The sequence below is a fragment of the Centruroides sculpturatus genome, unplaced genomic scaffold (genome assembly GCF_000671375.1).
Source record: "Centruroides sculpturatus isolate CEXI.00-Female unplaced genomic scaffold, Cexi_2.0 scaffold2027, whole genome shotgun sequence".
Classification (NCBI taxonomy): Eukaryota; Metazoa; Arthropoda; class Arachnida; order Scorpiones; family Buthidae; genus Centruroides; species Centruroides sculpturatus.
The window spans coordinates 27,417-39,636 of record NW_019386228.1 but is presented as its reverse complement, the minus strand read 5'-3'; the positions used below and the strand labels follow the sequence as shown (position 1 = coordinate 39,636).

Genomic DNA, 12,220 nt, shown 5'->3' with positions numbered 1-12,220 from the left:
AGTTGAAACTAGTTTATACTGAATGTCTTTGTTAAAACCCGTTTTGTCTAGTTAAAACTAGTTTTAACTTAAATTCATTTTTGACTACAGTAAATTCTAGTTTTAACTAGACAAAACCGGTTTTGTTTAGTTAATTTACTGCCGTACATGTTTTGACTTTAGATAAAACTAGTTTTAACTTTTAACATTAGTTAAAACTAATTTTAGCTACATAAATATGTTTGGGCGAAATAAAGTTATGTATGTCTAAAAGAAATGGAATGTCTAAAACAAAATGATACATGGAGGTTAGTCGAACGTCCGAAGGAAGCACAAGTTGTAAAAAATCGTTGGGTTCTTCGCAAGAAAACTAAAAGTGATGGAAGCACTCGTTTCAAAGCTCGATTGGTTGCAAAAGGTTGTGCTCAAAAACCAGGAATTGACTACGAGGAAACATTTAGTCCTGTCGCACATTATGACACCATTCGGGCCTTGTTAGCGGTAGCAGCTGCAAAGAATATTGGAGCAGTTTGACAGTTTGGAACAGTTTGACGTAAAGACAGCTTTCCTCAAGGGCATACTTGAAGAGAAAGTGTATTTGGAACAACCAGAGGGTTTCGATGATGGTACCGGTCGAGTATGTCGCCTGAAAAAAGTCTTATGGGCTGAAGCAAGCACCACGTTGCTGGAATAAACGATTCATCGGATTTATGAAGAAAGCAAGTTTTCTAAACAGTACTGCAGATTCTTGTCTTTTTTTTTTTTTTATCGAAACCAGAATAAAAGGCAACTCTTTATCGCAATTTATGTAGATGATGGTCTTATTGTCGGCAGTGACAAGAAAGAGATCGCTGATTTTCTTGAGAGCTCTACAACAAGAATTTAATATGACGGCAGGGTCCTTTCTTGGGATGAAAATAAAACAGTATGAAGATGGATCAATTACAACAAGTCAAGTAAATTACACAAAAAGAATATTAGAAAGATTCCAAATGGCTGAATCAAATGCAGTCTCAACCCCTGTTGATTGTGAAGAAAGTGATCTTGACGAGGCAGTGTCATCTGATATACCCTATCGCGAGGCAGTGGGCTGTCTCATGTATCTTGCAACTGCATCTCGTCCAGATATCGCCTTTGCAGTGAATAAAGCTGCTCGAGCTACAGAGAAACCAACTACTCAAAATTGGAATCAGGTAAAGCGTATATTTCGATACTTGAAAGATACTATGAACTGGGGCATCATTTATAATAAAGAAAAACTAAAAGTCTACAGTGATTTCGTTTTGCTGGTGACAAGAAGACAAGACGTTCAACAACTGGAATTATCGCGAAATTCTCGGATGGAGCTATATCATGGACTAGCCAATTACAAAAAGTAGTGGCAACTTCCACAACTGAAGCAGAGATTATCTCAGTAAGTGAAGGAACAAAAGAATTAATTTGGTTACAACGTTTATTGTCTGAATTGATTGAAATGCCAGAGCAGCCTTCAACGCTATATATTGACAACGCAAGTGCCATAAAGCTAGCAAAGAATCCGGAATTTCATCAACGGTCCAAACATATCGAAGTTCGGCACTTTTATGTATGTGAAAGATTTTTAAATGATGAACTCAAATTGGAGCACATTGACGGAAAGAATCAATTAGCCGATCTGTTGACGAAGCGGCTTGAAAGTGTCCGATTTGATTTGCTAAGAGAAATGATTGGTTTATGAAGATTGTAACCTTGTAATCATTAAGCAAGTCTTATTTTTTCTTTTGGAGGAAGTGTTGGAATAAAAAGAAAAAATATGAAAATCTGTCGCGTAGCAGTAGAGTTAACGTTTTTTTTATAATGTAAACAAGCCGCATGTAAGTCAGCCATGTCGATTTCTCGTGAAGTCCACGTGTAAATTTATTTATTTTAATAAAAAGTAATAGTTACTACGGACTCATATCGGTTTTGGCGACGAATCCTGATTATGTTTGGAAACGAACGTCCACCGTCTGTTAGATTGTAAAGGCCTACTGGTATAAGCTTTAGTTCTGCCTTTATTGTTAATAAGTGCACACTATATCCTCACTGATGGCGTTCTGGTCTGGAAAGTCACCTTGTATGATAGTTGATCAACCTGACTGTAGAATGACCGAGCGGTTTTTTCTTAATGCTCTTTCCGCCCTGTGGATCTTATAGCAGGCCCACAATGGGGCGACGGGTAGTGAGGGACGGGCCCGACATATTCGAACGGACTTCCCCCGAAAAATTCCTGTGGATTCCTTGACCCGTCCGGATTCGATCCCAGGCCCCCCAGAGCAGTGGGTTACAGCCTTGACCGCTTGGCCATCCGGCTTTAGCCGAGCGGTTAAGAAGGCAGTCTACTATTCTGGAGGACTCGGGATCAAATCTGAACTGGGGAAAACCCCAGAAATTTTTCAAGGTGAACCGTACGGATATCCATCGTGGGCCTGGTCGAATCCATAATAAGCTTGCTGAAAAAGAGTCTTAGTGCCCATAGGACAGAAAGAGTTTTTAAAAAATTTGGATTATCTCTAATAATGGTACCAGAGATATTGACGGTACAACGATACATTTAGAAAATCTTGCGTCCTAATGTATTGCTTTCCAAGCAAGGCTGGAAGCAATTTTCCGGTAAAGTAATTCTCGATGCACGTCACTAGGGTTTCTCTGAAATGTCTTTGCGATTTTGCCAACTTCGTTTGTCTACCCAATCTAGATTTGAGATCCATCTAGTGTTTGTAATATCAAATGGAACTCCAGCTTTAGTCGTCTACAAATGTGAAGAATCTGGTGCGACAGTTTGCAACGTCTTAGGCAAATCTATCGCACTCGCAGGATATAAAATGGCGCCTGTATTCAACCATAGCCGGACCGTATCGTTGCTTGTAGTACAAAGTACTAAATGCTTCTTTAAATTGTATCATTGGTCTTTAGAAAAGTTCCCCATGCTAAGAGATTGTAATCGCTTATTATCATGGTCATTATGTTTGCACTAATTAAATTTCATTCGATTACAAATCCTCTTTCTTGGTGCATAACTTTTTGTCAATAAGTGTAATTTTTACTCTTAATAATTTTTATAATCTTCCAGATTCATTACAAACAATATGATAAGTTGATTCAGATCGATAATACGAACAACTGAGGAATTCATATAATTTCGAAAACTGATAAATAAGCAAATTTCATAAATAAATTGATATTTATAATTTAATTAGTTTATTAAAATAAAATTAACGTGTACAGTATGAATAACAAATCACAATTTTTCAAAACGAACGAAGAGAGATATTTTAATTTTTTATCATTTTATCAACAAATTTTTCGTAATTAATCTGTCCATCTTCATCAACACCAGCCACTCTTATCATTTCTTTAGTCTCTTCACTTGATAATTTTTCTCCCAGAGTAGTCATTATATTATACAATTTGAACGAAGATATATAACCGCTTTCTTCTTTATCAAATAATCTAAAGGCTTCAATAATTTTTTGTTTGTTATCTATTTCTCTTATTCTTCTCTCCATAATGTTTAGGAACCCAAAAAGTTTATAATTTTAAATCCAACTGTATCTACGTCCTTCTCAATATCTGTGAAATTGAATCCAAGAGATCCATCCCATCAATGGACCGAGATCTGCAATATTAATTGTATCAGTTTTATCTCTATCAAAACGGTGAAATGCTTCTAAATATTGCGAAATTTGTTTGTCGTTCAATTTATTCTCTATTATTCGATTTCGTCTAAAACGTTCGAATAAAATCCTGATAAAATTAAGAATTTTATTTCAAAAATCAAAATTAATTATATAAAATTTATTTTAAAATATTATAAGAGTTATATGAGTTATATATATATACACCCGCAATGTTAAATTTGTAAATATTGTTATATATATATATTTTAACATATTAGGTTCATTTAGAATATTATCAATTTACTCCACCAGGTTTCGCATATTTGTCTTTTTAATACACAGCTGATTATGGACGAACTACATGGGGGATGACGTGGAAATGGAACAGTATATTTATAAACTAGAATGGATTTTAATTACTTGTCGAGCATTTCGCAATTTCAACATAAAACCGTTAAAAGTGTAAGTAATAAATGACAATTAATAATTTATTAGAAATACTTATTAATGAAGTATATTTAACTTTACACCAATCCAGATGGAAGACATATTTTCGATTAAAATTCAGTTTAAATTAGTGTTTTATTTTAAGATATTGAAATAACGTAAACGTTTATTTGGCTTGCGTAACTAATTTTCAAAAAATGTAATTTTATCTAATTTTTTCCCCTTTTTTCCGTATTATGTGACACAAAAATCTTTGGATCCGTTTCCTTTCGCTTTTATATACAGTAGAGACATTAAAAATAAATATGAAACCTGTTTTGATCAATTTAACAAACTCCTTCGTATGATAAATTTTTAAAAAATTGACATTGAGCAAGACTTGTATGTTAAAGTATGATATTGAATTAGAATAGTAATGACTTGCCCAAAAAGATTTTTTTTTAAATTAAATTTTCTTGTAAAAATGTTCATATTTATATCAATATCAGTATTAATAAATGGTTATCAAGTATTTATTTTAAAATGTTTATAATCAGTTTCTTAAATTGAGATAAAATATGTTTATATGAATTTGTATCTTGTATAAAGACTTTTTAAAAATGTTTTAGTTAATACAAAATTAAAAACATTACTTGATTTTAATAATTAATAAAATTGTCAGGATGATACATATACTGTACTTTAAAAATTCACAAAAAATTAGAAATACTAAAATTGTCTTCACATTTCAAGTCTTTGGTGGATTTTTTCCCATTAGCAAACATATTTTCTTTTTTTATAACGTATATTAACTCTTTACGTCTGTGGCCACTGCGAGTCTTTTTACTATACACATTGTGGGCTNCAGTAGAGACATTAAAAATAAATATGAAACCTGTTTTGATCAATTTAACAAACTCCTTCGTATGATAAATTTTTAAAAAATTGACATTGAGCAAGACTTGTATGTTAAAGTATGATATTGAATTAGAATAGTAATGACTTGCCCAAAAAGATTTTTTTTTAAATTAAATTTTCTTGTAAAAATGTTCATATTTATATCAATATCAGTATTAATAAATGGTTATCAAGTATTTATTTTAAAATGTTTATAATCAGTTTCTTAAATTGAGATAAAATATGTTTATATGAATTTGTATCTTGTATAAAGACTTTTTAAAAATGTTTTAGTTAATACAAAATTAAAAACATTACTTGATTTTAATAATTAATAAAATTGTCAGGATGATACATATACTGTACTTTAAAAATTCACAAAAAATTAGAAATACTAAAATTGTCTTCACATTTCAAGTCTTTGGTGGTGGTTTTTTTTACTCGTTGGGAATGGTATTGTAAGAGTTGATCTTTATCTCGAGGCTCTCGTTCATCTGAAAAAAATTTTTTTTTAGTTTAATTTATTGCTAATAGAATCAGTAACACAATAAGTTGTTAAAACAGACTACACATTTTGATATTTTGGACATTTTTAATATATTTGAAGATTAAAATAACATTTAGATTTATCTTCTGTCTGTTAATTGATTTAAGGATATTTTATTTTAAAGATAATTCTAAATTACATATTGTTTGCTATACAGTATATATAAATGTATTATTCACAGGGCTGGATTTTCATATAAGCTAGTAAGCTGCAGCTTAGTGTCTCATATTTTTACGTATATCATCATTGGATAGAGAAGGATCTGTTATGTTATAGCTAATCTTGCGTCCTAATGTATTGCTTTCCAAGCAAGGCTGGAAGCAATTTTCCGGTAAAGTAATGCTCGATGCACGTCACTAGGGTTTNAGAATTTTTCATTACTTATACTGTGACAAAACTGAATTTCAGTCTTTTAAATCGAAATAACTAAATAAGGGGACAGCGAAATTTTCCTTTGCCTCGGGCGGCTTACACCCACGCTACACAACTGGTTTAAAAACACTGATAATGAATGAAAACTACTTTTTTCTGTTCATTTTTTAACATTATGATTTTATGAAAAGCATTTAAAAAAACTCAAATGTCTTAATGTGTTGTTACAAATCATATTTAACTTTTAATGCAAACTAGAAATTTACGTTAATCTATTTTTAAGGAAAATTCTGTTTTGCTATAGTACTTGATTTATTATTCTAATAAACAGAATAATAAATCAAATACAGCAGATGTTTTTAAAACCAATACAAAAACAAAAAGTGTTCACACAGACAATTTGTATTTAACTTTTAATGCAAACTAGAAATTTACGTTAATCTATTTTTAAGGAAAATTCTGTTTTGCTATAGTACATGATTTATTATTCTAATAAAATAGAAATTGTTTATATTATACCAATATACCTGCATATTTGAATAATAATTCATTTTACATTGTTCCTTTTATTTTGCTCAATTATTTTACAAATAAATTTAATGTAAGATTACATAAACCAACATCTACCAATATCTACAAACCTGATGTACATACATAATACACCAACAACTACCAGATTATATCAGGCCCAATATATTCCAGTAATAGTTGGCATATTACATAATGTAAGATTATATTTATATACTTCATATATGCTGTTTCCATCAAATGCCTACATCTATCAATGTCAATAATATTATTATAAAACCTCAGACTAAGATACATTTTTATTCAGAGAAAATATAAATAGATACTTTCATATAATTTGACACTATATTATATCCTGCCACTTTACATTATGGGATTTCAGAGAATTATTTTATAATCAGAGCTGGGATGGCCAGAGGGCAGTGCAAATGGTGCAACTGCACAAGGTCCTGTAATCCTGCATGATCCAACTCTTGTATAAAAAATTGATCATTTCGTTTTCTGCTAATGTAACTAATTTTCGCTAAACTATTTAACAGATGGTATGTTTACCATTAAAATATTTTGTTGTTTGAAACTGTTGTTTTTATTATTATTTACAGGACTCACACAACAACTTTGTACCAGATCCTTCTTTTTCTTGTGCTGGCTTTGAACAGCAGAGCAATTAAGGTCGTCAGAATTTCTGTCCAAATCAAGAACATTTGAACTCTAACAATTGAAATTCCAAAAAGATTAGTAGTTAATAACTGTTCTTTGCATTCATTATTCTTTTTGTTCTTTTACTTGTATTCAGGAATAATTGCATGTAAAAAAGGAAAAAAGATTTTTATTTTCTTAGTCATGGAAGAAAAGATGATAACTTAAATACAGAAACTCTCTTCTTATTTAGGAAAATCTATATCTCTTTAGTACATTTACTGACAAACAGATCATCTGGGTTGTGTTCAGTAATACAGAACACCTAAGTTTGAATTCTGAGTGGCTTAGTAGGAGGAGCTAAGAATGTTCTGAGCATCATTGAACAATTATTCTTAGTTAAACAACTAGGCAAACTGGTGGATGAAGTTAAAATTATGATTGCAACAATTGTTGCAAACGAACTGGTCAAAAAGAATGAAGTAACCAATAAATTATTAAAATGGAAGCTGCATCAGATCGTGATGAAATTAATAAAGCAATAATTAATTGTAATCAATGAAATGGACCACTATCTCTGTTAAAATGTATTTGGAATCTGTTATACCAACGTATGATAATTTTACATTTTGAAGTCATTTTAGAATGAGTTAATGATTTAGAATGAGAGAATTGTGATAGTTATAATAAAATACGTTTAGTCAAACATGAGCAGCCATCTTGCAAATTGTATGATGAGACAAAAACAATGACATCACTAGTAGAAGTTAGCATAGATAAAAGAAGCTGACTGAACTAGCTAGAATTCTAGTGGTGGGAAGAGTCAAGCAATAGTTAGAAATGTGTTAAACATTGCAGCATAACTAGATTTCATAAGAATTCTGTATTACTGAACATGACCCTGTTCTTCATTTCTCTTAATGACTAACATTTTCTTTACTTAATATGATAACTTAGCATAACTAAAGCATCAGTCATAATAACACACATTAGTATATGGTGTTTGTAAAAGCAAATAAACTGCTACAAAGTCAGTAATTATCTCTTTGTCTGGATTGGATTTGAAGGGACGAAACTTTGTGCCTGATGAACATGTTTATACATTAACTAGCAGACCCGCCACGTGTTGTTGTGGCTCAAAATGTATCTATTATAAATGTATAACACTTCCCAGTGGGGGGAAATTTTTCGAAAAATTTCTTCTTAGTGTACATTCTGTTGACGTACCCTATTAAAACGCAATAAAAAACGCAAAAAACCGCCTCTAAAATAGTATAAATAGAAGCAGAGTTCTTTACGGTAAGCCTTAATCCTAACCATCTCCCCCAGTGAGGGAATTTCGACACGTATATTATATAAAAACACGTGCGTATTCGAATGCAGCGTTGTGTCAAAATTTCAAAGGAATCGGTAGGAACAAACGAACATTACATTTTTATTTATATAGATAGATAGATGATGATCTGCTTTAGTTCATTTTCACAGAAAAGCATAATGCCTCACAGGAAAGCAAACTTAGGGCGTCGTACTCATAGCGCCAGCTGTTGGACATAAAAGCCTTAACCTAGATTATATCTTTTAATTTATATGAATGTTTAATGGAATAATATACAGTCTATGTCCACCCTGAAGTTCTATTCTAAATATTGGTGAAAGAATTTTTGAAATCGGATGAGTAGTTTCGGAGATTACCTGCTGCATACAAACTTACATACAAACATTACCTCTTTATAATATTAGTATAGATTAGTTAATTTTAACTTGACATCACAAATAAAGATAGAAGATTAATTGATGTTTTAAACTTATTAACAGAATAACTATAATATAACAGACAGAAGGTATGATATCTGTTGCAATTAGTCTAGTTATTTTTTTTTTTACCAGATACATTGTTTATAGTAAAGTGACCAGATGTTTTATGTTGGAATGCAGATGTATCCAAATAAAAATTTAAAAAAATGCTTAATACATTCTTGAGGACCCCATTTTCTTAGTTTATTTAATTGCATGCCATTAAATGTCTTGGCTCTCTTTTTATGCTTTTATTAATATATAAATTATAAAAACATACTTCTGATAAATTAATTTTAATAAATTTAAAACACTCTTCTTTTCATAACAAAAATTAACTATATAGAAAATAACAGTTTCAATATAAAAAATGACTATGTACAGTACATCAATATCAAAAGTAACTACAGTATACGGCCTGTAAATATAGCCATCAATACAAAGAATAATAATAAATAAATATAATATTTATAGATATTTTTCCAGAGAATGAATTTTTTAAAACAAATTTTCATTACTTGAAATATTCTTATAAAATTGTTCATAGGATTTGGAAAAATTGCACTTAACTTGTAATATTGCTTTCAATGTTTCTATGCTCAGCTGCATTTTTCTGAAACCCTGAACTTACTCACCACTGAAAAAACTTTCCATTGTATTCCATTGTATACCATTGATGCCTGGTAAGCATAATACAAATCCAGTTTCTTTTTAATATTTCTGAATGGTATGTTGTTTGTATCAAAGTGATTAAATATTTTTACTACCTTGCATCAGATGGCACTTTTTGTTCATTCCAAGCATTTAGTTTTGAATCAACATATTTTTTTTTTTACTTATGATATCTCATCAAAGTTTTCTTTCTTCCATATCAGTATTAAATAGTTCCATTTTTTAAATGAAATTTTGAAATGTATTCAAAACTTTTTTTTACATTTTGCCAATTAACACTGCTTTTATTGCTGATCCATGTAAAATAATAGTCAATGTGCTCAAATTATGATAAGTGAAGTTCTAAATTATTGGATACATTTTTGATTAAAACTACAGTATTGACATTGAATTTGAAGGAATCTGTTTTGGACCAATCATTTTCTTCAAAATTTCTTAACTGATTGCATAAAGTGAGCAATAAATACTATACAGGGTGGTGCAAAAGTAGGTATATAGTTGTTAGTATGGAAGAAAAACATACAGAGAAAAAAAGGAGGAAAAAACATTTATTTTTATGTTCAAATTAAATTACAAATAAGGAATACAAACTAATAAAAGATAATAAAACTAAGAATAATGAACACCAAACATTTGTATTTCTCATATTTTCAACTGTATACTACTTTGTACTTGTATATCACTGTATACCTGTTTCTATAACAATTTCTATAGTACTGTAGAATTTTTTTCACCTTCAATACATGTCACTACTTCAAAGTATTGTAGTTTGACTATGCATACTTCTGAGTTATCATCTCCAAAAAATCTTACAGAATCCTTGAACAGTTATCAATGGACAAGAAATATGATTTTAAAGGAAAATACAATTTTAAAATTCTTTCAATTGTATACATCAATGTTAACCATTTATTTCATCCTTTCTCAAAGTGGGCAATAACACCCCCTTGTGGGTGCTGGAGGCTTTCAGGGGGCAGTAGAAGGCTCAGTGAATATGAGTTTTATTTCTTCTCATTGAAACATTCTTTTTTCTCAGATATAGGATATGGGTCACACCCTATCTATCCTATCCATATAATAATGCATGTTTAAACATTATATTTGCAATAACTATTTTTAAGATATCTTTTTATATTACCATCTGTTGCGCAAGTTAAAAAATATGGAGGCATTAGATTTCTTTTAATCTCAAAGTGGGTGATGGTTGAAATAAGTTTGAGAACCTGTGTTCTAGTCATACTGTAACCCTGCAAACACTTGTATTCCGCTTCTGCATCCTCACAGAATTTTTTTTTAATAATTTCACTCTTATTGTAAATATATAAAAATTACTGTAAATTTTGATTGTGATACCCTCAACACCAACAGGAAGCTGATATGCTGTTGACTGAATAGTATTGTTTCCTATGTGCAGTACATCCTACATCAATAATTGGCATTTGAAGATTGTTCTTTAGCTTATCATAGGCCTATACATTACTTTTTCTTTTTCTAAGAAGACTAGTAAAGTTTGTATTTGCATTATCAGTAAAAACTGCTAGAACATTATTTTCTAAATTGTTTTTCTTTTATTCTTTAATATCTCAATAATTGAGTCCCACAACTATTTTAGAATTTTACTCTGGAAGAGATACAGAATCTAAAAGTTTTATTTGTATCCTAGTTTGTAATAAAAAAACGAATTAAAGATAGAAATAATTGTTTTCTTTAGATTTGATGCATTCATAAATATTGTTATAAAATTAATATTTTTCAAAGTTTTCAAAAGTTGATCAATTGTATGCATTTTCTATAATTGCTTCAGTTTTTGTGAGAGCATAAGTAAACTTTGGCTCAAATAATGTACTAATATGTTTTTAGATGTACTGTACACTCCATTGAATGAAATTTTTGATTAGGAATTATAGTATAATATGCAAAAACTGCTTTAGCAATTGCTAATTCTTTTTCTTTGGATCCAAATTCAACTTTACAAAAATATATATCACATTTTGTTGAGGTTGCGACTAATACTGCTCATTTGTTTATCTGATGAAACATGTTTCTTGAGTTTTTTTTTTTTTTTTTAATCTCCTGACCCAATTGAGAATTTGCTATTACGAATATTGGTGAACATTTTTTTCTTTTGTATTTTTTTTATAAAAGCAAAAAAACCAAATTTAGTTTTTAATTCATCTATAAATGTAGAGTTGTTTTTTTGACATGGCTATCTGAAATTTATTTTTGTTTTTATTTAGAATTTATATTTTAATTAATATTAAAAATTAATGTGTACTTTTTGTTGTACAAACATTAAACATAATAAGAATAAAATAATCTTAGGTTAGGTTTCTAATAATCAAATGCCCATGTGCATCATTGTGAGGCTGCTGGGGGGAATGAAATTAAAAAAAAATAATGATTATAAGAGATATATTATTATTGTATCTATTGCCATCTGGACTGTCGAGCAGTAACAGTCAACAACATGTGGGAGTGGTTGAGTCAGAGATCAATGCCTTGTTTACAAACAACACAGCCTGTTTATTAGACAATTAACTTACAATAAAAGTACTATTGTCCTGAAGGATTGAAGTCCTTGTAGATTTTGGTGTGCAGTCTTTGAAAGAAAAAGAGGAATGTTCAGCGATGAGGGTGGTTTCTTATTACTGACTGGATATTGCTGTATAAGACCAGTTCTCGAACAGGAAACAATGTCCAGTGAGTGCAGATTGGAATTTCCGAAGTT

At 30.2% G+C, this 12,220-nt stretch overlaps 1 protein-coding gene and 1 pseudogene across 1 annotated transcript in view; one reads left to right on the top strand and one right to left on the bottom strand.

Annotated features, from left to right (window-relative positions):
- Nucleotides 1-3,211: 3,211 nt before the first annotated feature.
- LOC111614169 lies at nt 3,212-3,938 on the bottom strand (annotated as a pseudogene).
- The window catches only part of LOC111614170 (glutamic acid-rich protein-like), a 28,592-nt gene continuing 20,305 nt past the window's right edge, over nt 3,934-12,220 (top strand). Inside the window, exon 1 of the mRNA XM_023355548.1 lies at nt 3,934-4,079. Within this exon, the coding sequence (XP_023211316.1) occupies nt 4,023-4,079 (57 nt within the window). The 5' untranslated portion in view covers nt 3,934-4,022. The remainder of the gene's footprint in view (nt 4,080-12,220) is intronic.